This window comes from Mustelus asterias, unplaced genomic scaffold, assembly GCF_964213995.1.
Source record: "Mustelus asterias unplaced genomic scaffold, sMusAst1.hap1.1 HAP1_SCAFFOLD_63, whole genome shotgun sequence".
Taxonomy (NCBI): Eukaryota; Metazoa; Chordata; class Chondrichthyes; order Carcharhiniformes; family Triakidae; genus Mustelus; species Mustelus asterias.
The window spans coordinates 1705779-1733472 of NW_027590128.1; the positions used below are offsets into that span (position 1 = coordinate 1705779).

The following is a 27694-nucleotide window of genomic DNA, read 5'->3' on the forward strand; positions in this document are numbered from 1 at the left end:
ACTGGGAACCTCTTCAAATGTAAACTTCAGCTTCTCACATTCACCCCCATTCATCCCTCTCTCCCTCCATCCACCTCACTCTCCCTCCCTTCTCCATCCCTCCCTCTCACCATCCATCCCTTTCTCCCTCCTCCCATCCCTGTAAGTTTCAGGGCAATCCTCCATATTTTAAAAGGACTCAGGAGAAACCTGACAGTTTAAAAGTGATGTGGAGATGCCAGCATTGGACTGGGGTGAACCCAGTAAGAAGTCTCACAACACCAGGTTCAAGTCCAACAGGTTTATTTGGTAGCAAATACCATAAGCTTTTGGAGCGCTGCTCCTTCGTCAGATGGAGTGGAAATGTGCTCTCAAACAGCGCACAGAGACACAAAATCAAGTTACAGAATATTAATTAGAATGCGAATCCCTACAACCAACCAGGTCTTAAAGGTACAGACAATGTGGGTGGAGGGAGCATTAAACACAGGTTAAAGAGATGTGTATTGTCTCCAGACAGAACAGCTAGTGAGATTCTGCAAGTCCAGGGGGCAAGCTGTGGGGGTTACTGATAATGTGACATAAATCCAACATCCCGGTTTAGGCCATCCTCATGTGTGCGGAACTTGGCTATCAGTTTCTGCTCAGCGACTCTGCGCTGTCGTGTGTCGTGAGGCCGCCTTGGAGAACGCTTACCTGAAGATCCAAGACTGAATGCCCGTGACTGCTGAAGTGCTCCCCCACAGGAAGAGAACAGTCTTGCCTGATGATTGTCGAGCGGTGTTCATTCATCCGTTGTCGTAGCAGTTTAAAAGTGGCCAACTCTGGCTGCTGGCTGATAAAAACCCCCAGAAGGCTCGGCAGGACAAACATAACCTGTCGGTGGGCTGTGCGAAGAGAAAGAAAGGTGTGAGGTCCCTGAATATGCAAGTGGCCAAAAAGGCAGATCCACCAGTGATCGAATCATCAGAAGGACAAAGGACAGTAAACAGACCAGCAGGGAGTCCATGGCCACAGAAATCGGCCCATCCACAGAAGACATTGAAATAACGACCCACAGGGGGTCAAGGCAGTTCCAGCCTTTTGTGTGTGGACTTGACTAAATTAAACTGAAACTGCCGGTGATTGAAAGCCCCATTGTCCTTGAAAATCACCTACGGGGGCAGGGAAGGTGTTTTTGTTAAATTGAGCTGAGAGTCAAACAAGCAGAACCAAGCTCTCTTCCAGAATCACAAGCAGTGACACAGACAAGCAGGACCAAGCTCTCTTCCAGAATCGCAAGCAGGGACACAGACAAGCAGAACCAAGCTCTCTTCCAGAATCGCAAGCAGTGACACAGACAAGCAGGACCGAGCTCTCTTCCGTTTCGACCCTGCACTAAGACATTCGAGCCGACCACAAAGGAACCCCTTTTAGAATTGTGAGTATCCCAGCCAACCTTGTGAAGCTCCCGAGGATAGGATAGAGGTTGAGGCAAGGGGAGGGGTGGTGTATTGTAATTTTAAAGTTCAGTAATACGTTGTACCCATTAGCATTTCTCCCATAGTGTAGTATGAAGTATAAGTTTTATTCATGTGTGGTGGGGTATTGAAGAGGTTGATTTTATTGTTAAATAAATCACTGTAAGTTTTGAAACTCATTTGGAGTCCATCTTGCCTCTTGTTCTCTCATCAGTGCACTCTGACGAGGTCACAGTTTCAATATCCCTTACCATAAATCCGGAGTCTGGAACCGAGGGTGATCTGAGTGATTCGAACCCGCTCACTCAAGGGAGACTGCTGGTCAGGAGATAAAAGGGACAGAGTCTCTCTGTTCTCTCTCTTGGAGACCTACTCGAGTGGAGTGGGTGCAGGGTGGCCATTGTCCCACCAACAAGGGAGAGAATCACTCAGGCCTTGGTGGGGGTTTTGGGATGGCTGTGTGATATAAGTATCAGGTTACCGGTCAGCTATAAACGGTGAGCCTGGTTCAGCGCTCTCTCCTGTGGACTTGCCCCAGTGCAGCATTCCCCAGCCTTTGAAATTTCAAGGCCTGTAAGAGAGAGACACTCACAGCTATCGGCAGACCCTCAAACATCGGCCTGTAAGTGGAGTAACAAGGAAGATCCCGCTACATCCCTCCCTCCAATAAGAACCATTCACTGAGCACAGCAGTTTCAGCCTCATTCCCACAGTCTGTATTCCAGCCTTTATCACATCCACTCTGCTCCCAGATATTTTACACCATTAGATATTACAATTCAAACTTTATAATCTCTACAATTTACTATTTGTTCAAGGAGATGAGGGCGGCATGGTGGCACAGCGGTTAGCACTACTGCCTCACAGCGCCAGGGACCTGAGTTCAATTCCTGGCTTGGGTCACTGTCTGTGCAGAGTCTGCACATTCTCCCTGTGTCTGCGTGGGTTTCCTCTGGGTGCTCCGGTTTCCTCCCACAGTCCAAAGATGTGCTGCTTAGGTTGACTGGCCATGCAAAATTGACCCGTGTTAGGAGGATTAGCAGGTTAAATATGTGGTGTTACGGGGATAGGGCCTGGGTGGGATTGTGGTTGGTGCAGACTCGATGGGCTGAATGGCCTCCTTCTGCACTGTAAGATTCTACGATTCTATGAGTTCACAAAATTAAAGTTAAAAGTTAAATTTATTTATTAGTCACAAGTAAGGCTTACATTAACACTGCAATGAAGTTACTGTGAAATTCCCCGAGTCGCCACACTCCAGCACCTGTTTGGGTCAATGCACCTAAATAGCACATCTTTCAGACGGTGGGAGGAAACTGGAGCACCCGGAGGGAACCCACACAGACACGGAGAGAACGTGCAGACTCCACACAGACAGTGACCCAAGCTGGGAATTGAACCCGGGTCCCTGGCACTGTGAGGCAGCAGTGCAGACAGACAGTCAAGAAATCATCAATTCCACTCCCACCCAGAGCGATGGGGAAATATTTAGAGTAACAGTTTTAACAACACCAGGTTAAAGTCCAACAGGTTTATTTGATAGCAAATACCATTAGCTTTTGGAGCGCTGCTCCTTCGTCAGATGGAGTGGAAATCTGCTCTCAAACAGTGCACAGAGACACAAAATCAAGTTACAGAATACTGATTAGAATGCAAATCTCTACAGCCAACCAGTTCTTAAAGATACAGACAATGTGAGTGGAGGGAGCATTAAGCACAGGTTAAAGAGATGTGTATTGTCTCCAGACAGGACAGCCAGCAAGTCCAGGAGGCAAGTTGTGGGGGTTACTGATAGTGTGACATAAAGCCAACATCCCGGCTTAGGCCGTCCTCATGTGTGCGAAAGTTGGCTATCAGTTTCTGCTCAGCGACTCTGCGCTGTCGTGTGTCGTGAAGGCCGCCTTGGAGAACGCTTACCCGAAGATCAGAGGCTGAATGCCCATGATGCACTTCAGCGGTCACGGGCATTTGTCAGGAGAGAAAAGTGCTGACGTGTCGAGTCCAGATGACCCTTTGTCAAAGACTGACCTCTGAAGAATTGAGAGAGGGAGGTGGAAAAGGACAAAATGAAAGATCTGCAAAATGACAAAATGTTTCACGGCCCAAGACCAAAACGAGTGGTAATGGGACAAGTAAAGACACAAAAGATGTTCTGGATGAGGTGTGAATAGCTGGTGAGCGATAGTCTGAATGTAAAGTAAACAAGTGGGAAATGAGGTGAAAAAAGCAGCAACGAAACACAGAACACAATGGGGGCAGAGATTGTGGTGTAAAATTGTTGAGCTCAGTTTTGTTCTGAAGGCTGTAAAGTGTCTCTTTCAGTTGCGGGAAATAATATTATATTTCCCAGTTCCGATGACAGGTCACATTCAGTCTGTTTCTCTCTCCACAGAGGCTGCCTGACTTGTTGAGTATTCATGATGTGGAGATGCCGGCGTTGGACTGGGGTAAACACAGTAAGAAGTTTAACAACACCAGGTTAAAGTCCAACAGGTTTATTTGGTAGCAAAAGCCACACAAGCTTTCGAGGCTCTGAGCCCCTTCTTCAGGTGAGTGGGAATTCTGTTCACAAACAGAACTTATAAGACACAGACTCAATTTACATGAATAATGGTTGGGATGCGAATACTTACAACTAATCCAGTCTTTAAGAAACAAAACAATGGGAGTGGAGAGAGCATCAAGACAGGCTAAAAAGATGTGTATTGACAATACACATCTTTTTAGCCTGTCTTGATGCTCTCTCCACTCCCATTGTTTTGTTTCTTAAAGACTGGATTAGTTGTAAGTATTCGCATCCCAACCATTATTCATGTAAATTGAGTCTGTGTCTTATAAGTTCTGTTTGTGAACAGAATTCCCACTCACCTGAAGAAGGGGCTCAGAGCCTCGAAAGCTTGTGTGGCTTTTGCTACCAAATAAACCTGTTGTTGAGTATTTCCAGCCAAAAGAGAAAACGCTGGAAAATCTCAGCAGGTCTGGCAGCATCTGTAAGGAGACAAAAAGAGCTGAGGTTTCGAGTCCAAGTGACCCTTCTGACAAAAGCAGCAATTTGCTGTGAACTGGGCGGCGTTGAGGTTTTGAGTGACAATCCTGGGGCGATATCAGGACAGGAACAGCCACAGATTCCCCCTTTTCCCTGGGACATTTCACTGGAGCTGTGTTGGTGAGTGTTTGTAATCTCTGTCTCACTGTCTCGGTAATGGGGGCAATTTCCAGCGTTTTCCGTTTGATGTCAACCAGAGAATGTGTAAGAATTGTCACACCCGAAACAGATGTCTCTCACTCAGGACACCCCAGCTCGGGTCTGGTTGGAGGGGCGGGGGAGGAGGGGGGGGGGGGCGGGGGGAGTTGGGGGCGGGGGGGGGGGGCGGTGGGTAACGTTCACAATTTTGTGTTTATGTCTGGTGCGAATAATACTTTGGATTAAACGGAGAAGTTTTTTAAACTGAGGAGAGTAACTGCATTTGGGCGCTGACTTTAAACAACATTAACAAGCCCGGGCTGCTGGAGAAACATTTTGGGATTTGTGAGCAGTCAGTTCCGGCTGGTTTGAAGTGAAATCCTGTCGGTGCTGCGGCAAATCTGAACTCAAACCAGACAAACTGGAACCGCTGGGTTAGAGATTCCGGGTGTTGGGATGTGGAGGCTGGGGGAGGGGGAGATGGCGGCAAAACTCTGAGCCTGAGTTTCGAGCGGGATGTGAGCAGGATAAAGGGAAGGAATGACAGTTAATGTGGGAGTCAGGGACAATAGCAGAAGGTGGGAAGCTCTGGAAAGGAGCACGGAGGGTAAAGGCCATCAAAGAATGCTTGTTTAAATGAAGATAAAAGCAAAATACTGCGGATGCTGGAATCTGAAACAAACAGAAAATGCTGGAAAATCTCAGCAGGTCTGACAGCATCTGTGGAGAGAGAATGGAGTTACTGCTTCCAGTCTGGATGATCACAGATGCGATCAGACCTGCTGAGGTTTTCCAGCACTTTCTGTTTTTGATTAACTGAAAGTTCAGCAGGGAAAGAAGCAGCGAACTGAACACACTGAACCCAGGGGGAGGGGGTGACCCAGGATAAGCTCAGTGAGGCTCTGCAATGTCCATCAACACATCCACATTCAGACCTTAGAGAGCCAAGGGGGAGGGGAAGGAGAAACTATTTGGGGCACCGCAGGTGGTCACCCCTTCCCCCACTCTGTGGTTCCACATCCCTCCCACACCTGGGCAGGGTTGGCTCAAGGTGCAGGAAGCTGCAAGCTGAGAGGCTGAGCTGTGAACTGGGCCGGGTTGGGGGTTTGAGTGACAGTCCTGGGACTATTTCAGGACAGGAACTGCCACAGATTCCCTCTTTTTCCTGGGACGTTTCAGTGGAGCTGTGTTGGTGAGTGTTTGTAATCTCTGTCTCACTGTCTCGGTAATGGGGGTGGGTTGTAGATTGCTGTGGGTGTTAGACTAAATAACCTCTCCTCATGCTGCCAGTTCCAGTCTGCAGACTCCATTTCTCAGTCCAGTTTGCTGCTCTGTCTCTCTGTACTTTGCTGCAGTGCTCCACATTCTGAGCAACATCCAGCTCATTGTTATCACCCGAAATTTGCGGCAAACTCCCTTCACTGTGACACAGCGGTTAGCACTGCTGCCTCACTGAGTCTGGGTTCGATTCCAGCGGTGGGTGACTGTCTATGTGGAGTTTGCACAGTAAGAAGTCTCAGAACACCAGGTTAAAGTCCAATAAGTTTATTTGGAATCAAAGCAAATCACTGCGGATACTGGAATTTGGAACTATGTTCTGTGGAACATCGTTTCCTCACTTGTTCCTGTGCAGCAGTAAATCCTCATCCTGAACACTTTCCCTCTTTCCTGTCCTGCCACCAACTCCCACACTGACCAACCAGCTCATATTTCAATGGATTGTCCCGTGTTTGAGTCCAGTGTGCCAGGCTGCATGGCGTATGGGCGCTGTTTCACCCATAAGATGGATGTGTGCAGCACCCTCTTCCAACTGTTCTGGCTGCCAACCAGCCCGTGCCCACCCTCGCACTTCCAGCAGCACCGCACACAATACTGCTCACCTGCTCCGACAGACTCATGAAGGATGTCCTTTCATTTTCTCTGAGAGAGTTGGTCAGCCTGGCAAACCCAGTGTGAAATATCTTCACAAATCTTTTCTCCCACCTTCTATTCTGGCTGGGTTCAGTTCTCTTTTGTACAGATTGAAAATAAAATCAATTATTTTCTCTCCTGGTCCCTTGCAGGGAGCTGCAGCTTTTTACTGGGGGTGTTGGGGCCTCCAGCGGGTATTTGTGAATCCTCCCCGCCCACCTCCCAGGGTTTCCTTCCTTCCCAGAGATCAGAGTCCTCATTGATTTGAGGCCAAAGTGTAACCTCTTATTTATTGTCCCCCCTCCCCCATCCTCTGATGTGAACCATCCTCCAGTGGCTGAGCCAGGATGGGGCCGTTAACCTGGGCCTGTTCCCGGGAGGGAGGGAGAAGCCCCGCAGCTGCAAACCAGGGAGCTGACAATGATTCTGAAGGGTTTGCGGATCCACAAAGTGTTTCCAAATCCTCCCAGCCACCGCCTAACGCTGACTCCGCTTCTCCGGGACAAACAAGCGCCAAGGACAGCAATGAGACTGCGCATGCTCCACATCACAATGCCCGGGGCTGATTGACAGCAACTCTGAACCAATAGGAAGAGGGGGCGGGGCTGGAGGACCGAGCGAGAGCGGCTGGTCCTCCAACCAATCGGAGTGAATGAGAGGCGGGGCCGGGCTGCGACTGAAGCATGCGCAGTGCAGGTAATGGCAACGGACAGACGGTTTTAACTTGGAAACGAGATCAATGCGAGGTAGAGGGCGGCGCGCGGGGAATGATAAATGTGGCGGGTGGGTGGAGAGACTTTGTAAACATGTTGTTCAAACCCAAACCCCGGAAATGAACTTCCCGGTCCCCCCCTTTGTACCAAATGGAGCGGCAGCTTGTAGTGTTAGACCCGGGCTGACTGCCGCCATTGAGGCTGCATGTGGGAGGCCGGCAGGGATTGTGATTGGAGAGTGGAGCCCTGATGTCACAATGGAATGGGTGAGTGTGACGTCACAATGGAATGGGTGAGTGTGACGTCACAATGGAATGGGTGAGGGTGTGACGTCACAATGGAATGGGTGAGGGCGTGACGTCACAACGGAATGGGTGAGGGTGTGACGTCACAATGGAATGGGTGAGGGTGTGACGTCACAATGGAATGGGTGAGGGCATGACGTCACAACGGAATGGGTGAGAGTGTGACGTCACAACGGAATTGGTGAGGGTGTGACATCACAATGGAATGGGTGAGAGTGTGACGTCACAATGGAATGGATGAGGGTTCCAGATGAGCTGAGACTGGGCTGGAGTCGGGCGATGACACTGACATGTGGCCCGGTGGCACAGTGGTTAGCGCAGCTGCCTAACAGCGCCAGGGACCCGGGTTCAATTCCAGCCTCGGGTCGCTGTCTGTGCAGAGTTTCTACATTCATAGAATCATAGAATCCCTCCAGTGCAGAAGGAAGCCATTTGGCCCATCGAGTCTGCACCGACCACAATCCCACCCAGGCCCTACCCCCACTATTTACCCGCTAATCCCTCTAACCTATGCATTTTAGGATTCCACGGGGCAATTTTTAACCTGGCCAATCAACCTAACCTGCACATCTTTGGACTGTGGGAGGAAACCGGAGCACCCGGAGGAAACCCACGCAGACACGAGGAGAACGTGCAAACTCCACACAGACAGTGACCCGAGCCGGGAATCGAACCCGGGACCCTGGAGCTGTGAAGCAGCAGTGCTAACCACTGAGCTACCGTGCCGCCCTCATTCTCCCCGTGTCTGTGTGGTTTTCCTCCGGGTGTTCCGGTTTCCTTCCACAGTCCAAAGATGTGCTGGTTAGACGGATTGGCCATGATAAATTGCCACTTGGTATCAGGGGGATTAACAGGTAAATATGTGGATAGGGCCTGGATGGGATTGTTGTCGGTGCAGGCTCGATGGGCTGAATGGCCTCCTTCTACACTGTATTTTATTATTCATTATTATTAATTACTATTAATGCTTCTATGAATGAAGGTGGTCTTGATGCTGATGTGGACATGTGGCTGGAAGCTCATCTTGGGATGAACTATTTCACCCTGGTTGTGAACAGCCTGGTTCAGCCTCAGACAGTTGCCAGGAGGAGAGATAAAGTTGTTGGCGAGGGAGTGGAGTTTGTAGTGGGGACTGAACACAATGGGTTCAGTCTTCCCAGTATTTATATGAAATAAATTTCTGTTCTTTCAGTACTGGATGTCAGACAAGTCAGGATGGTGTGTGGGTTGGAGAGGAACTTGGAGCTGATGGTGTTCACAGGGTTTGGAAATTCTGTCAAAGTTCCTGTTGAGTTGTAGATGTATAAAATCTCTCTCCTCCCCTCCGCCTCTCCTACTTCTCTCTGTTTCCACTCAGAGTGTGGAGATGCCGGCGTTGGACTGGGGTAAGCACAGTAAGAAGTCTCACAACACCAGGTTAAAATCCAACAGGTTTATTTAGTTGCATAAGCCACTAGTTTTTGGAGTGCTGCTCCTTCATCAGGTGAGTGGGAGTTCTGTTCACAAACAGGGCATATAAAGACACAAACTCAATTTACAAGATAATGGTTGGAATGCGAGTCTTTACAGGTAATCAAGTCTTAAAGGTACAGACAAGGTGAGTGGAGAGACGGTTAAGCACAGGTTAAAGAGATGTGTATTGTCTCCAGCCAGGACAGTTAGTGAGATTTTGCAAGCCCAGGCAAGTCGTGGGGATTACAGGGAGTGTGACATGAACCCAAGATCCCGGTTAAGGCCGTCCTCATGTGTGATTGACAGATCCATGCTCACTGCTTCCTGCCCTGGACGCAGAGAGCTGAAAATTTCCATGCAGGCTGCCAGACAGATAAATAGAACACAGAACATCGAACAAAGAACAGTACACCACAGAACAGGCCCTTCGGCCCACGATGTTGTGCCGAGCTTTGTCGACATTACTGGAGTAAAAATGTGTGGAATACACAGACCGAATTCACTTCATTCCCTTCAGTTGCTGCAAGTCCCCAATTTCCCCCAGAATGAGAAAATAAATGGAAAGGGGGAAACATTGATTTCCTCCCAGATGTTGCCCAGAGGAGGAAGTTTCACTCTGAAGCTCATTGGACAACTTCCGCATTGTGACGTCACGAGAGAGCCCTGCCTGAATCAGCCAATAGGAATCACTCCGCTCCGCGGTGACGTCTCTGGGTTCCAGTGTGCAGGCCCGGGTGCCCCGCCCCCACCCATTGTTCCCCTCCCCCTACACCACATCGAGCCAAGGTTTCCAGGCAACCGGCTGATGGCTCCGGCCAGAGCGAGAAGCTGCTCGGTGAGCTCCCCCTCCCCCCGGCCCGGGACTGCGCATGTGCGAGGGAGAGGGGAAGCTGCGCATGTGCAGGGGAGAACCCACCCTCTGATCTTCATGATCAGGTGTTGACCAATGGGAAGAGTTGGAGGACTGGAAGGACTCTGGACTTCCAGCCAATCAGAGCGCAGGCTTTGTGTGAATGAAGATTGATCTTCAGACAGACTCAAACTTCCTCCTGTCTCAAACATCTGTGAGTAAAACACTTTCTTTTCAACCCCCTTTCCATTTCTTTTCTCATTCTGGGGGAAATTGGGGAGTTGCAGCAACTGAAGGGAAAGGAAGTGAATCCAGGGAGGGTGCAGACTCTGGAAAGGTTGGCCCAGGTTTCTCTCTCTCTTAAACCAGAAAATGATCCATTTCTGCCCACTGTTTGCTGTTAGCCAATCTTCTATCCACGCCAATATGTTATCCCCGCAGCATGAATTTTTATTTGCTGCAATAACCTTTCATGTGGCACCTCATCAAATGTCTTCTGGAAATCTAAGTACAGCGCATCCACCAGTTTCCCTTTATCCAATTCCCGATGGGGAATTTTATAAAATTGAACAACACATCAACTATCTCACTCTGTTAAGACCCGAGAATGAAGCCCAGCAGGACCCGAGGACAAGTCAGGGAATTCCCTGGGAATTGTGCTTTTTCAGAGTTCATCCCACACTTCTGTTTTCTGATTTCCAGCTGTTTCTGAGTTTGAACTGTATCCTCTATTGTGAACACCGAGGCAAAATACTTGTTCAATTCATCTCCCAGCTCCTTATTTTTCATTATCAATTCCTGGACTCACTTTCTATTAGACAGTTAAGAAATGAGGTGGAGCAAGTGACTGAAGTGTCAGTCAGGGAGCACTATTGGGAGCACCAATAGTTTCAAAATAGTTCTGGAAAAAAATAGGACAGATCCACAGGTCAAGGCCCTAAACTGGAGCAGGGCCACTTTTGTGGGCATTAGGCAGGATCTAGCAGATGTCGATTAGGTGAATTTGTTTGAAGGGAAAGGAATGACTGGCAAATGGGAGGTTTTAAAAGTGTGATATCAAGAATCCAGGGGCAGTATATTCCTGTTAAGATGAAGGGAAAGAATGGTAAATTTAGGGATCTCTGGCAGACAAGGGACATTGAGGCTCTGGTGAGGTAAAAGAAGGAAGTATACATTGGGTTTAGGCAATCGGGGACAAGTGAATCACTCTGATTATAAAAAGTGTAAGAAAATACTGAAGAGGGAAATCAGGAGGACAAAAAGAGGGTCTGATATGGATCTGGCAGGTAAGATTAAAGAAAATTCCAAGAGGTTCTTTTGCTGTATTAAGAGTAAAAGGGTGGCTCGAGAGAGAATAGATCCCCTTAAAAATCAGTATGGCCATCTGTGTGTGGAGCCACAGGAGATGGGTGAGATTTTTAATGAATACTTCTCCTCTGTGTTTACTGCGGAGAGCACCATGGGTGCGAAAGAAATAAGGGAACCAAGTGGTGATGTCTTGGGCACACGCATGTTACTTGGGAAGGAGGTATCTGCAGCCTTATAAAAGCAAATTACTGCGGATGCTGGAATCTGAAACCAAGAGAGAAAATGGTGTTTCTTGTCTAAATGACCCTTTGTCAAAGCTCTGAAACATCAGTTCTTTTCTCTCCATACAGGTGCTGCCAGACCTGCTGAGAATGGGGAGAGAGTGTGTGGGATGGAGACTTACAGCTTTTGGGGAATGAGAGAGGAAAGAATGTTCCATAGAAATTGTCTGTTCTGAATTTCTATCCTGTACTGACACTGATGACTTTTGGAAACTCATTTTACAGGATATTGAAAGAGGAATCACAGGCCGAAATCTCAAATGTCACGTCTCGATCTGACAGAGTCATATTCCTTGGGACCTCAATATCATCGGACTTTGAATCCAGAAGGAGAAATAATTGTCCAGTCTGTCGATTTGAAAAGAATTGAAATGTCAGTGTGAGTGAAAAAGTATCAACACTCTGACACACTTGAGTGAGAGTGTTCCAATGCACTGACTAAAGAGCTTTAACCAGTTACACAGTCTGAATAAATATCACACCATTCACAGCGGGTCGAGACTGTAATCTTGTTCTGTGTGTGGACAAAGTTTCAACTAATTGTCCACCCAAGAGAGAGGCAAGGACACCTGCACCATGGAGAAACCATGGAAATGTGTGGACTGTGGGAAGGGATACAGAGCCCCATCAGAGCTGGAAGTTCATCGGCGCAGCCACACTGGGGAGAGGCCATTCACCTGCTCTCAGTGTGAGAAGGGATTTAATCAGTTATCCAGCTTACGGACACACCAGCGAGTTCACACTGGGGAGAGGCCATTCACCTGCTCTCAGTGTGGGAAGGGATTTACTCGGTTATCCCACCTGCGGACACACCAGCGAGTTCACACTGGGGAGAGGCCATTCACCTGCTCTCAGTGTGGGAAGGGATTCACTCAGTTATCCAGTCTGCAGAGACACCAGCGAGTTCACACTGGGGAGAGGCCGTTCACCTGCTCTCAGTGTGGGAAGGGATTCATTGAGTTATCCAGCCTGCAGAGACACCAGCGAGTTCACACTGGGGAGAGGCCGTTCATCTGCTCTCAGTGTGGGAAGGGATTCACTCAGTTATCCAGCCTGCAGACACACCAGCGAGTTCACACTGGGGAGAGGCCATTCACCTGCTCTCAGTGTGGGGAGGGATTCACTTGGTCATCCAACCTGCAGTCACACCAGCGAGTTCACACTGGGGAGAGACCATTTACCTGCTCTCAATGTGGGGAGGGATTCACTCGATCATCCCACCTGCAGAGACACCAGCGAGTTCACACTGGGGAGAGACCGTTCACCTGCTCTCAGTGTGGGAAGGGATTCATTCGGTCATCCCACCTGAGGATACACCAGCGAGTTCACACTGGGGAGAGGCCGTTCACCTGCTCTCAGTGTGGGAAGGGATTCAGAGTTTCATCCCAGCTGCTGAGACATCAACAAGTTCACGAGTGATTCCCGGGGTAGGATTCTGCTGTTATTGTTTCTGCTCTCAGTTGCATCCAGGACTGTATTTTGTTCATTCTCACAGTTGGTCAATGGGAAGGGTCAGAGGGTTTCTTTGTGCTGGACTGGCTGGTCTCAGCCTCCAGTGGGCTGATGCTCTTTGAGTCTTTTTGTGAATACCTGGTTTCAAATGTCACAAGGATCACAGAGTGACAGGGTGTGAGGAAGTTTCGAGATATTTAGTCAGAAGAAAACAGAGGTTGGCAGTGCAAAGGTACATTTCTGAATGGAGGGCTGTGACAAGTGACATTCCTCAGCGATCAGTGCTGGGACTTTTGATGTTTGTAATATATATAAATGATTTGGAGGAAAATGTAACTGGTTTGATTGGTAAGTTTGTGGACGGCACAAAGGTTGGTGGAATTGCGGATAGCGATGGGGACCGGCAGAGGATACAGCAGGATATAGATCAGTTGGAGACTTGGGCGAAGAGATGGCAGATGAAGTTTAATCTGGATAAATGTGAGGTAATGCATTTTGGAAGGTCTAATACAGATGGGAAATATACAGTAAATGGCAGAACCCTTCAGAGTATTGATAGGCAGAGGGATCTGGGTGTACAGGTACACAGGTCATTGAAAGTGGCAATGCAGGTGGGGAAGATAGTCAAGAAGGCATACGGCATGCTTGCCTTCATCGGCCGGGGCATTGAGTTTAAAAATTGGCAAGTCATGTTGCAGCTTTATAGAACCTGAGTTAAACCGCACTTGGAATCTAGTGTTCAATTCTGGTCACCACACTACCAGAAGGATGTGGAGGCTTTGGAGAGGGTACGGAAAATATTTACCAGGATGTTGCCTGGTGTGGAGGGCATTAGCTATGAGGAGAAGTTGGAGAAACGTGGTTTGTTCTCACTGGAACAACGGAGGTTGAGGAGGGCAACCTGATAGAAGTCTACAAGATTATGAGGGGCATGGACAGAGTGGATAATCTGAAGCTTTTTCCCAGGGTGGAAGAGTCAATTACCAGGGGCATAGGTTTAAGGTGTGAGGGGCAAGGTTTAAAGGAGATGTACGAGGCAGGTTTTTTACACTGAGGGTGGTGGGTGCCTGGAACTCGTTGCCGGGGAAGGTAGTGGAAGCAGATACGATAGTGACTTTAAGATGTGTCTTGACATTGCTCCACCAATGACCCTCCCCCCATCATAAAGTCGAAAGCGGAGCTGTTCATTGATAACTGCAGTACTCATGGCTGAGAATGATACCAGGGATGAGGATTTTGTTTTATTCTTTCAGGGGATGTGAATGTGACTGGCAAGGCCAACATTCATTGCGCATCACTGATTGCTCTTGTAAAGAAAATGAGCCACTTTCTTGAATTGCTGCAATCCATCTGGTGTAGGTATACCCACAACGCTGTTAGGGAGTTCCAGGAATTTGATGCAGTGACAGAGAAGGAATGGTGATTGATTTTCAAGTCAGAATGGTGTGTGATGTGGAGTACAATTTACAGATGGTGGCATTCCCATACGCTGGCTGCACTTGTTTTTCAAGTGGTAGAAGTTAGGGTTTGGAACATTGAAGAAGGGAAAGGGTTAATGTTTTTTGTACTCAATGTATTTTGTGCCTAAAAGGTTGAACTTTGTACCTGGAATGTATCACAAACATAGCCCTTCCTTGTGGCGAGCCTCCTTTTTGTTTATATTGCTCCTGGTAGTAATATAAGCCATTTGTTCATGTCTTTCAGCTTTTACTTTTAGTATAAGCTATTTGTTCATGGTTCCCTTGCTTGTTTATATCATTCTGATAAAACAGACAGTTAAATATAGATGTTAGGGGATAAGTCTTTCTTTCTCGTAGGCTTGTGTATGATTTAAACAAAGGAAGCAAATGGTAGAGTGTGAGAATGGCCATTTGAAGGAGGACTCCCACTGGGACAGTTGCACTCAGTCACTCAGTCACTTCAAAGGAAACGCTGCGGGAAGAGCAGGGGACCAGAGGTGACACCTTGGCTTCGACTACCAGGAGAATTGTGCTTTATGACCCAAGGATACCAGATGGTCTCTAACCATGATCCAGAGACTATCAGAAGCTGTTAAAGGAACTATAATTTATGATCAAGGACTGTTAACTGGACTTTGCTTCATGACTTGTATTGGGAACCCTGATGTATAAATATCCATGCTTCTTGTGTTCAGAGAGAACTTTGGCTTCCGCTTTCAAGGGGTCAAGTTCTCCCATAAGCTTATGAGAATAAAGCATGACTGTATTTTGACTCATACCAGCCTATAGAGGTATATTTTCCGACTTCAAACATGCTGTGAAAACAGCCTTGGTGATTTCTTGCAGTGCATCTAATATGTGGGATGCACTGCCACCATTGTGGGCTAATGGTGGAGAGTGAATGTTTAAGGTGGTATTTGAGATGCTGATCAGGCGGGCTACTTTGTCCTGGATAGGATCTACAAAATTGTTGCAGATACACTCATCCAGGTAGGGAATATTCCACCTTACTCCTGATTTATACCTTGTGAATCATGGCAAGCCTTTGGGGAGTCATTAAGTGAGTAACCTGCCACAAAACTCCCAACCTCTGATCTGCTCTTGTAACCACAGTATTTAAATGACTGGTCAATGGTAACCCCAAAGTTATTGCTGGTGGGACATTCACTGATGGTAATGCCATTGAATATCAAGGGAAGATGGTTAGATTTTCTTGCTGGAAATAGATATTTCCTGATAATTATGTGGTGTCAGTATGAATTGACAATCAGCTCTAACCTGAATGTTGTCCGGGTCCTGCGCTGCATGCGGGCAGCTTCAGTATTCAGAGTTGTGAATGGTAATATACACTGCAATCATCAGTGAACATCCCCGTTTCCGACCCTACGGTGGGGAGACGGTAATTAATGAAGCAGCTGAAAATGATGAGGCCCAGGAGACATGAGGAACAACAAAATATATTTATATCGCGCCTTGAAATAATAAAACATCCAAGGAGCATTGTAAAATAAAGTATGATATTGAGCCACAAAGAAGATATTAGGTTAGATGACCAAAAGTTTGGTCAAAGTGGTAGATTTTAAGGGGTGTGTTAAATGAGTTAAGCGAGGTGGAGAGTTGGAGACGTGTAGGGATGGTATTCCAGAGGTTGGAGCCTAAGCAACTGAAGGTAGAGCTTGCACTGGTGAAGCAAGGTCAGGGACAAACTAAAGACCAGAATTAGAGCAGTGTAATATATTGAGGGTTGTGGGGCTTATAGGAGATTATAGATATTGGGACAGGCAAGGTCATGGAGTGATTTGAAACCAAGGATGAGAATTTTAATATTAAGTTGTTGCTTTACTGGGTGGATCATCGTGCACAAGGGTGATAGTGGAACAACACTTAATGTGAGTTTAAACATGGCCAGCAGAGTTTTAGATGAACCCTGCAGTGACCCTTGCAGTGATGACTGACCTCCAACAACCACAGCCATCCTCGTCTGTACCTGGTATATCCCCAACCGGTGGAGAGTTCCCCCCCGAATCCCACCGACTCCAACCCTTAAAAGGTGAAGGGGGAAAAGTTTGTGCGGAACCGTTAGAAATGGCGGAGCTGCTTAATGAATACTTTACCTCGGTATTCACGGTGGAAAGGGATCTGGGTGGTTGTACTGCTGGTTTGCGGTGGACAGAAAGGATCGAGCATGTGGACATAAAGAAAGAGGATGTGTTGGAACTATTGAATGGCATCAAGGTTGGTAAGTCGCCGGGACCGGATGGGATGTACCCCAGGTTACTGTGGGAGGCGAGGGAGGAGATTGCGGAGCCTTTGGCGATGATCTTTGCATCGTCGATGGAGACAGGAGAGGTTCCGGAGGATTGGAGGATTGCAGATGTGGTCCCTATATTCAAGAAAGGGAACAGGGACAGCCCGGGAAATTACCGACCGGTGAGTCTAACCTCAGTGGTTGGTAAGTTGATGGAGAGGATCCTGAGAGACAGGATTTATGATCATCTAGAGAAGTTTAGTATGATCAAAAGTAGTCAGCACGGCTTTGTCAAGGGCAGGTCGTGCCTTACGAGCCTGGTTGAGTTCTTTGAAAATGTGACCAAACACATTGACGAAGGAAGAGCGGTGGATGTGGTCTATATGGACTTCAGCAAGGCGTTCGATAAGGTCCCCCATGCAAGACTTCTTGAGAAAGTGAGAGGGCATGGGATCCAAGGGGCTGTTGCCTTGTGGATCCAGAACTGGCTTGCCTGCAGAAGGCAGAGAGTGGCTGTGGAGGGGTCTTTCTCTGCATGGAGGTCAGTGACCAGTGGAGTGCCCCAGGGATCTGTTCTGGGACCCTTGCTGTTTGTCATTTTCATAAATGACCTGGATGAGGAAGTGGAGGGATGGGTTGGTAAGTTTGCTGACGACACCAAGGTAGGTGGTGTTGTGGATAGTTTGGAGGGATGTCAGAAGTTGCAGCGAGACATAGATAGAATGCAAGACTGGGCGGAGAAGTGGCAGATGGACTTCAACCCGGATAAGTGTGTGGTGATCCATTTTGGCAGAACCAATGGGATGAAGCAGCAGTATAAAATGAAGGGTACCATTCTTAGCAGTGTAGAGGATCAGAAGGACCTTGGGGTCCGGGTCCATAGGACTCTTAAATCGGCCTCACAGGTGGAGGATGCGGTCAAGAAGGCGTACGGCGTACTGGCCTTCATTAATCGAGGGATTGAGTTTAGGAGTCGGGAGATAATGCTGCAGCTTTATAGGACCCTGGTTAGACCCCACTTGGAGTACTGCGCGCAGTTCTGGTCACCTCATTACAGGAAAGATGTTGAAGCCATTGAAAGGGTGCAGAGGAGATTTACAAGGATGTTGCCTGGATTGGGGGGCATGCCTTATGAGGATAGGTTGAGGGAGCTTGGTCTCTTCTCCCTGGAGAGACGAAGGATGAGAGGTGACCTGATAGAGGTTTACAAGATGTTGAGAGGTCTGGATAGGGTAGACTCTCAGAGGCTATTTCCAAGGGCTGAAATGGTTGCTACGAGAGGACACAGGTTTAAGGTGCTGGGGGGTAGGTACAGAGGAGATGTCAGGGGTAAGTTTTTCACTCAGAGGGTGGTGGGTGAGTGGAATCGGCTGACGTCGGTGGTGGTGGAGGCAAACTCGTTGGGGTCTTTTAAGAGACTTCTGGATGAGTACATGGGATTTAATGGGATTGAGGGCTATAGATAGGCCTAGAGGTGGGGATGTGATCGGCGCAACTTGTGGGCCGAAGGGCCTGTTTGTGCTGTGGCTTTCTATGTTCTATGTAACCCTGCGTCGGTCCCTTTCTGCCAAACTCAGTCAAATGATGTCTTGATGGATTTTCTTTGTTCTTTTTTTTGTTTTTTTTTTTGTTTTCTTTGAGAAAACAAAATTTTCTTTGTTCTTCGTTCTGTTTGGAACATCCCAAATGCCCATCCAATTTCCTTTGTAATTGTTTATTGTCTCCACTTCCTCCACCCTCGTAGGCAGCGAGTTTCAGGTCATTACCATTCGCTGCATCAGAATATTCTTCCTCACATCTCCCCTCCCCGCTTGCATCTCTGACCCGAAACAAGAAATCTGTGTCCCCCTCGTCCTTGTCCCTTCAGCTAATGGGAACAGCTTTTCTTTGTCCACCTTATCTAAACCTGTCAGAATCTTGTCCACCTCTATCAAATCTCCCCTCAACCTCCTTTGCTCCAAGGAGAACAACACCAGCCTGACATTGACAATAAAGAACAAATGAACAGAATATGTTCCTGTCTAAAATCAAATGGGAATGTTTAATTTCTGTTTTAAAGATATTGTGAATATATTGTCCTGGACAATAAAGGAATCAGCTATAACTGAGCAAGAAGAAAACAGTTTCAATGTGGAATTGAGTGGAATATTCTCTCTGGATTTAAACAATGGAGGAACTACAAACATGGAAGAAAATAAATTTCAAAATGTGAACTCTGTACAGACTGTTTTCAAAATAGAACTTGAAAATTCACAAATGAACAGCAATGAAGACTCTCCTTTTGCAGGAGGAACTTTGGACTATAATTATTGTAAGAAGAAAACCGTCAGAAAAGACTGCAAGCAGTAATTTCCATCTTCAGTGGACTGAGATTCCTGGACATGGAACCCAGCAGTGTGCTGTTACCAAGCTGGACTTGTGAATGTGAAGTAGACAATGGAGGGATTATTGTGTCTATTGCAGGTTATAAGATAGATCAACACAGGAAAACAGTGGATTTAGGAACAGGAGGAGGCCATGTGGCCCTTCGAGCCTGCTCCACCATTCAATAAGATCATGGCTGTTGTTAAGATATACAGCATGTTGTATATTGTAATATTCTAAATGGGATATTATGAAGGTGATACATTTTCATTTCTTCCTGTTTTTGTTACAAAAATCTAATTTCATAATTCCTATGTTTTAGAAATAAGAATTAGTTGCAAGAATTGCTTTTAAAAAATGGAAAACCTGGGTTGAGAATCTGACAAAAACACCCTCAGGGAATTCGCAGTCACAAAGCACGGCCCATGTTGGTTTAAGAAGTCAAAACTCGAGAAGTAAGAACTGTAAAAAGTCAGCTGGATCTTTTAGCTGGAGACATTGGGTCTGACAATTATTGTACTGTTTTTGTTAGGTTCATTCTTCATGCAAACCTCAGGAAAAAAGGTTTAGTTTTGAAGCTAAATATCTGTCAGATATTCCACCTGGTCTCTGTTACCATGGAGATATGTGATTCAGGGTGGAGCCTTGGTTAGAATTAGACCATAAGATATAGGAGCAGAATTAGGCTATTTGGCTCATCGAATCTGCTGTGTCATTCGATCATGACTGATAAATCTCAATCCCATTCTCCTGCCTTTTCCCCGGAACCTTTGAGTCCTTTCCAATCAATGACCTGGTTCCAGCGGACAGTCTGCAGTCAGCTTGGAAGCCACCAGTTCTGGGACCAGGAGCTGTGAACCAGCTGTGGGACTAGAAGCCTAGAGGACCGTTGGAAACCAGGGGTGTTTCCAACATTTAAATGCCTCAGCAAGAATGCAGTGAAGCCCATGTTTAGACTGAGGAGTCCACAGTTTGAGAGCTTAAAGGAAAATTGGAGGCTTGTTTAGTGAAAAGATAATGGATGGACTCCCATAAACTCTTGGCCTCTTTTTAGGTCAAACCGAATAAACAAACTCAAATTAAGTCAGGACAAAGTAAAAGGGGCAGCTCCCCAAAAGGAGGGGGAACAGCCCGAACAAAAATCAAAGTACAAAGGAAACTTAAAAACATCAAATTAAAATGTGATTATCAGGGTCGATAACGCACCCCAACCCCTGCGGTGCCCAGCGGGCACGGAAGGCATCAACCGCGCCCGTGGACACCGCATGCTCCCTCTCCAGGGACACCTGGCTGTGAATGTACCCGCAGTAGAGGGGCAGACAGTCAGGATGGACGGCCTCCTCGATCGCCCGCTGCCTGGGGAGAATATCTGGTGTACTGGGGAGAATTAAAGTGAATTGTGGAGAGCTTTGACATACCTTTGGGATGGTCCTAGGACCAGAAGTGAATGAAACTTCAAGCTATCATTAAGTATAAAGAAACTCTTGGGGTGAAGTAAAAAAATAGAACTCGGTTTATATCATAAATCTTTATTGAGTGTAGTATTCAATTTGTAGTGTTGTCTTTTTAAATTTTATTTAAACATACAGTAAAGTTTGTTTTTGTTTAAAAATGTGGAATCTTGTGATGTAATTCTTTCAGTTAATCACTGGGTGTTCGAATTTCTCTGCAAACGTTAACAGTCCTGACCGGGATCGCAAAAATTCACACAAACAGTGTTTCAAAACAAATTGAAGAAAAAGATGGTTTTTCTTCTTCAACCCAAATGTTACACATGAAGAAACCCTCTTCTGGTATCTCCAATAATTTGTTGCTTTGAGCAATTCTTTTCATGGAACAATCAGATAATTGATGACTGAAAATGGAACTAATTGTATCCCTTTAAAGCAGGAGGGCGATCGCCCGGCACAGAGGGGAATTGGGGATTTCTCCCATAGACCAATTGACAGGGATTCTACCCTCCAACCACCTGAAGTGAATTCTTTACATGAATCATCCGTGCCAGTGCAGTTATCAACTTGCAGTTTGGCTGATCAGAAAATGCTTTGTTGCTGATTTTCCTTGTGTTAGGAAGTGACAGTGCCAAGGCCAGATCTTGTTTCCTCCTTGATCGGGATGTAACCCGTGTCCACATCGCCACTTCATTCTTCCACTGGTTGTATGGTTCAGACTCCGAGAGCATCAGCAGGTAATCAGACCCTGACAATTCCCACTGCCTTTCAGTCATTTCTCACAAAAGCTGCTGGGATTGGAAGCTTCCGTCTGAAATATACTTTCTTTTAGTTTCCAACCTTCACCATTAGACAAGCATTTTCTGTTACCTTGTTATAATCCTGACAGCCTTGGGGTGGAGTCAATCTTTATTTGGGACAGATTTGTTCACAGAATCAAACATTACAGGTTCAACTCTGACTCCAAGCTATATTAGTGAGTCCCACTTTTTACCTGCTCATTATAACTATCTAATCAGTGCCCTCCATCTGAATAAACTTAACCTTAACTTATTGATATAATTAACAGCCACAGTCAGAGCATCCAAAAGATCACTAATCGGTGTGACTGCCACGGTGTGTCAGCAGTTTGGGTGAACAAGTGAATCCTTTCCCACACACTGAGCAGGTGAATGGTCTCAGTTTGGAAACGAAGGGAAAATAAAATTTCAGGCAGAAGCTTCCAATCTGGTAGGTTTTATGATAAATCGCTGAAAGTGAGTGGGAATTATCAGGGTCTCTCCCCAGTGTGAATTCCCTGATGTTTCAGTAGGTCAGATGATGTTTTGAACCTCTTTGCAGTGAGAGTGCCTGAACGGGGTCTCCTCAGTGTGAATGCGCTGGTCGACCCTGAGGCAGGCTCAGGTTTTAAAGCAGCTCCCACAGTCAGAGCATTTAACAGGTTTCTTATTGGGGGAGGTGCCTCAGTATTCCAGCAGACTGGATGATTCACTGAGTCACTTTCCACACACACATCAGATGAATGGCCTTTCCCCAGTGTGTAATCCTTTGTGTCTCAGCAGACTAGATAATTGAGTGAATCCCTTCCCACACTCGGAGCAGATAAATGGCCTCGGCCCAGTGTGAATGCGTTGGTTTGACAGCGGGAGGGATGAGTGAGTGAATCCCTTCCCACGCTCTGAGCAGGGGAACAGTCCCTCACCCGTGTGAAATCGCTGGTGGTTCTGCAGGGTAGATGACTGAGTGAATCCCTTTCCACACACACAACAGGTGAATGGTCTCTCCCCATTGTGAACCCGCTGGTGTGTCAGCAGGGCAGACGAATCGCTGAATTTCTTCCCACACTCAGAGCAGGTGAATGGCCTCTCCCTGATGTGAAGTCGCTGGTGATTCCTCAGGGTGGATGAATCACGAAATCCCCTTCCAAACTCAGAGCAGGTGAACGGTGTCTCCACAGTGTGGCTGCATCGAAGGGTTTCCAGCTTCGAGGGGCAATTGAATCCCTTCCCACAGTGCCTACATTTCTATGGTCTGAGTGTCTTTGTACATCTCCAGGTTCAGATGAAGGTTTGACCCCACAGTTAACACATACATGGTCTCTCCTCACTGTGAATCCTTCGATCTTTTCCAGGCTGTGTAACTGGTTAAAGCTCTTTCCACAGTCAGTTCACTGGAATACTCTCACTCGAGTGAATGTGTCTCAGTGATTTTCCAGTCACACTGATGTTTAAACAGTTTGAAGGGACAGACAAACATTTCCCATTCTAGTTTCAAATGCCGATGGTATTCAGATCCTGAATAATTGGGTGACTCTGTTAGATCCTAACGTCATGTTTGTTGAGATTTGTGTCTGTAAATTCTCCCCTTCTAATAGCCTGTGAAAGAAATTCACAAAAATCAATGCTGTCAGTACAGGATAAAAACTCAGAACAGACAATTCTAGTTTCTGTGGATCATTCTTTCCTCTCATTCTTGAAAATGTGTAAATCTCCATCCCAAACACTCTCCCTCCATTCTCACTTTGCTGGACCTGAAATAGACATTGTCCTGAGGGTGCTGATTCATCCTAATCGACAGATCCGTGCTGACTGTTTCATGTACAGGACACATATTCCTGAAATCTTCACACGGGCTTGTGTCTAAGCATATAAAAAAATTGCATATTTAGTGAACTAAAAATGTATGCAATATTCAGAACTCTATTACATGATTAGAGATACAGATGGGTGCGGAAGAACTTGACTTGGGGAGCAAGCAATCATGTTCTGGAACTCACTGATGATGAGAGTGGTGGAAGTGGAGACGACCAGTGATTTCAAAATAAAATTGGTCGGGCACTTGAAGGAATTAAACGTACTGGGGAACAGGGATATCGAGGAAAAATGGCACTGAGTGGATTCCCCGACAGAGACTTGGCACGGACTCAAGCTGCTGAATTGATTTATCTTGTGCTCTGCTGACTCTTTGACTGGAAAATATACAGTGTAGTTACAATACTATTCTGGAATTAAACAACATCAACTGTAATACAAATCCATAAATAATATACCTAATATGCACCATATAGTAAGAAGTATCACAACACCAGGTTAAAGTCCAACAGGTTTATTAGGAATCACAAGCTTTCAGAGCACTGCCCCTTCATCAGGTGAGAAGGAGCAGCACGCTGAAAGCTCGTGATTCCAAATAAACCTGTTGGACTTTAACCAGGTGTTGTGAGACTTCTTACTGTGTTTACCCCAGTCCAACACCGGCATCTCTACATCATATGCACCAACACCAGACATATCAATGTTGTTACGATCCTCATGATCACCTTATAATAAACACATTCCCACAAATCCCAATGGAATAAACTGAAAGACAATGTTTCATTTTTTAAAAAATTTACTTTAAAAATTAATCTAAAATTAACATCACTGATCATGCATTAAGAAACACTATTTGAATAGACAGGATAAATTACACTTTAAAAAGCTCAGACAATAAAAACAGGTTCCACAAAATCACAAACATTTCCCCCTCAGTATATTTGGCTCTAATTCCAGTTCCAGAGAATTTCTCTGTCTCTGTATTTCCCAGGGGGAGAAAGAAAGTGTTTTCCTCACAGATGTTGTCCAGAGGATGAAGTTGGAGTCTGTGTGTGAAGTTTGAGTCTGTGTGTGAAGTTTGAGTCTGTGGTGAAGTTTGAGTCTGTGGTGAAGTTTGAGTCTGTGTGTGAAGTTTGAGTCTGTGGTGAAGTTTGAGTCTGTGTGTGAAGTTTGAGTCTGTGGTGAAGTTTGATTCTGTGTGTGAAGTTTGAGTCTGTGGTGAAGTTTGATTCTGTGTGTGAAGTTTGAGTCTGTGGTGAAGTTTGAGTCTGTGGTGAAGTTTGATTCTGTGTGTGAAGTTTGAGTCTGTGGTGAAGTTTGAGTCTGTGGTGAAGTTTGAGTCTGTGTGTGAAGTTTGAGTCTGTGGTGAAGTTTGAGTCTGTGGTGAAGTTTGAGTCTGTGGTGAAGTTTGAGTCTGTGTGTGAAGTTTGAGTCTGTGGTGAAGTTTGAGTCTGTGTGTGAAGTTTGAGTCTGTGGTGAAGTTTGATTCTGTGTGTGAAGTTTGAGTCTGTGGTGAAGTTTGAGTCTGTGGTGAAGTTTGATTCTGTGTGTGAAGTTTGAGTCTGTGGTGAAGTTTGAGTCTGTGTGTGAAGTTTGAGTCTGTGGTGAAGTTTGAGTCTGTGGTGAAGTTTGAGTCTGTGGTGAAGTTTGAGTCTGTGGTGAAGTTTGAGTCTGTGTGTGAAGTTTGAGTCTGTGGTGAAGTTTGAGTCTGTGGTGAAGTTTGAGTCTGTGTGTGAAGTTTGAGTCTGTGGTGAAGTTTGAGTCTGTGTGTGAAGTTTGAGTCTGTGGTGAGGCTACAAACAGAAGCTGTTCTGTTTCAAATCAAACTGCGGGACTTGGAAGAAAATGATGGGAAGAGATTTTGCAAAGTCCCCTTCCCCACTCCCTCAGCTGGCAGCCCAGCGCGCAGGCGCAGAGAGCGCTGAGCCCAGCTGTCCGGAGCAGGTGCAGAGAGCGCTGCTGAGCCCAGCTGTCCGGAGCAGGCGCAGAGAGCGCTGCTGAGCTGAGCTGTCCGGAGCAGGCGCAGTGCGGCTGCCGCCAGCGGTCGCTCTCGATCTCTTTTTGGAGCCGCAGGAGAGAGAGGGGGGAGGGGGAGCTCACCGAGCGGCTTCTCGCTCTGGCCGGAGCCGCCAGCCGGTTGCCTGGAAACCGTGGCTGGAGGAGGTGCAGGGGGAGGGGAACAATGGGCGGGGGCGGGGCTCCCGGGTCCGCGAGCCGGGCCTGCGCCTGGAACCCCGACACGTCACTGCGGAGCCGAGTAATTCCTATTGGCTGATTCAGGCAGCGCTCTATTGTGACGTCTCAATGCGGAAGTTGGCCACTGAGCTTCAGATTGAACCTTCCACTTCGATTTGAAAAGACTTCGGCCATCAGTGAGTGGAAAAGCAGCAACACACTGCCACACCCGAGTGAGAGTGTTCCAGTGCACTGACTAAAGAGCTTTCACCAGTTACACAGCCTGAATAAATATCACCATTCACAGCAGGGAGAGACTGTACCCGTGTTCTGTGTGAGGCTTCAACTGATTGTCCACCCAAGGGAGAGGCAAGGACACCTGCACCATGGAGAAACCATGGAAATGTGCAGACTGTGGAAAGAGATACAGAGCCCCCTCTCTGCTGGATGCTCATCGGCGCAGCCACACTGGGGAGAGGCCATTCATCTGCTCTCAGTGTGGGGAGGGATTCGCTCTGTTGCCCAGCCTGCAGTCACACAAGCGAGTTCACACCGGAGAGAGACCGTTCACCTGCTCTCAGTGTGGAAAGGGATTCACTGTGTTATCCACTTTGCAGAGACACCAGCGAATTCACACTGGGGAGAGGCTGTTTATCTGCTCTCGGTGTAGGAAGGGATTCAACCAGTTATCCAATCTATGGACACACATGCGAATTCACACTGGGGAGAGGCCATTCATCTGCTCTCGTTGTGGGAAGAGATTCACTCGGTCATCCGACCTGCGGACACATCAGCACGTTCACACCGGGGAGAGGCCATTCACCTGCTCTCAGTGTGGGAAGGGATTCACTCGGTCATCCGACCTGCGGACACACCAGCGAGTTCACACTGGGGAGAGGCCATTCACCTGCTCTCAGTGTGGGAAGAGATTCACTCGGTCATCCGAGCTGCGGACACACCAGCGAGTTCACACTGGGGAGAGGCCATTTACCTGCTCTCAGTGTGGGAAGGGTTTCAGTCACTTATCCACCCAGCAGAAACACCAGCACATTCACACTGGAGAGAGGCCGTTCACCTGCTCACAGTGTGGGAAGAGATTCACTCAGTCATCCCACCTGCGGAGACACCAGCGAGTTCACACTGGGGAGAGGCCATTTACCTGCTCTCAGTGTGGGAAGGGTTTCAGTCAGTTATCCAACCTGCAGAGACACCAGCGAATTCACATGGAGAGAGACCATTCACCTGCTCTCAGTGTGGGACGGAATTCACTCAGTTATCCCACCTGTTGAGACATCAGTGAAGTTACACTGGGGAGAAACTGTCCAACTGCTCAGTGTATAAAAAGTGTTCGGAATTTCATCACAGCTGCTGAGGCACCAACAAGTTCACAGGGGTTGGATTCTGCTGTTATTGTTTCTGCTCTCAGTTACATCCAGGACTGCATTTTGTTCATTCTCACAGTTGGTCAATGGGGAGGGTCGGAGGGTTTCTTTCTGCTGGACTGGCCGGTCTCACAACTTTGCCTCCAGTGAGCTGATGTTCTTTGAGTCTTGTTGCGAATACCTTGTTTTAAATTTCAGAGTGACCGGGTGTGAGGAAATTGAGAGATATTTAGTCAGCATTTCTGTTTGAAACTCCCCCAGATGCCCATCTCATTTCCTTTGTAATTGTTTATTGTCTCCACTTCCTCCTCCCTCGTAGGCAGCGAGTTCCAGGTCATTACCATTCGCTGCATCAAAATATTCTTCCTCACATCCCTCCCTACATCTCTGACCTGAAACTTTTAATCTGTGTCCCCCTCGTACTTGTCCCATCAGCTAATGGTATCAGCTTTTCTTTGTCCACCTTATCTAAACCTGTCAGAATCTTGTCCACCTCTATCAAATCTCACCTCAACCTCCTTTGCTCCAAGGGAAAAAACCCCAGCCTGACATTGACAATAAAGAACAAACTAACAGAATATGTTAGTACCTGAAACCAAATGGGAATGTTTAATTCCTGTTTTAAAAATATTGTGAATATATTGTCCTGGACAATAAAGGAATTGGAATAACTCACCTTGGGAGTGGTAGAATGGAATATGTCAATCTGGTATCCATCTACAGTCCAGTGAAAGTTTGGAATGTGTAGCTGGAAATCCCTCCCTAACAGCACTGTGGGTGTACCTACACCTCAGGCATTATAACAGTTCAGGAAGGCAGTGTTGGGGTTGACCACGGCCGAGGCAGCTACAGACAGCCACATATTCTGTTATAATTGAAGGACTGCAGATTGAATGTGAGGCATTATGGGACTGGACTATCTTGACCACATTCCTGTGACTGCTCAGTTTCTGCAATCATGAACCATTAAAGCTGCTTAGCAGGGCCCCGACAGAGGACCTGGTGAGAATATTTACTCAGAATGAGTTAGAATTAAACTTATTCCAGGACCGGCAGGTGTTCAGCGGCTGAGATACCCGAATCTGTGAAGAGGAGGTCTGACCAATCAACAAACAGTGGCAGATAGTT

The 27694-nt window shown here is 46.9% G+C and overlaps 1 protein-coding gene across 1 annotated transcript in view; it reads left to right on the top strand.

Annotated features, from left to right (window-relative positions):
- The window catches only part of LOC144483346 (uncharacterized), a 341173-nt gene extending 314700 nt beyond the window's left edge, over positions 1 to 26473 (top strand). Inside the window, exons 3-4 of the mRNA XM_078202063.1 lie at positions 11974 to 12850; positions 25550 to 26473. Of these exons, the coding sequence (XP_078058189.1) occupies positions 12020 to 12850; positions 25550 to 26473 (1755 nt within the window). The 5' untranslated portion in view covers positions 11974 to 12019. The remainder of the gene's footprint in view (positions 1 to 11973; positions 12851 to 25549) is intronic.
- Positions 26474 to 27694: the final 1221 nt, after the last annotated feature.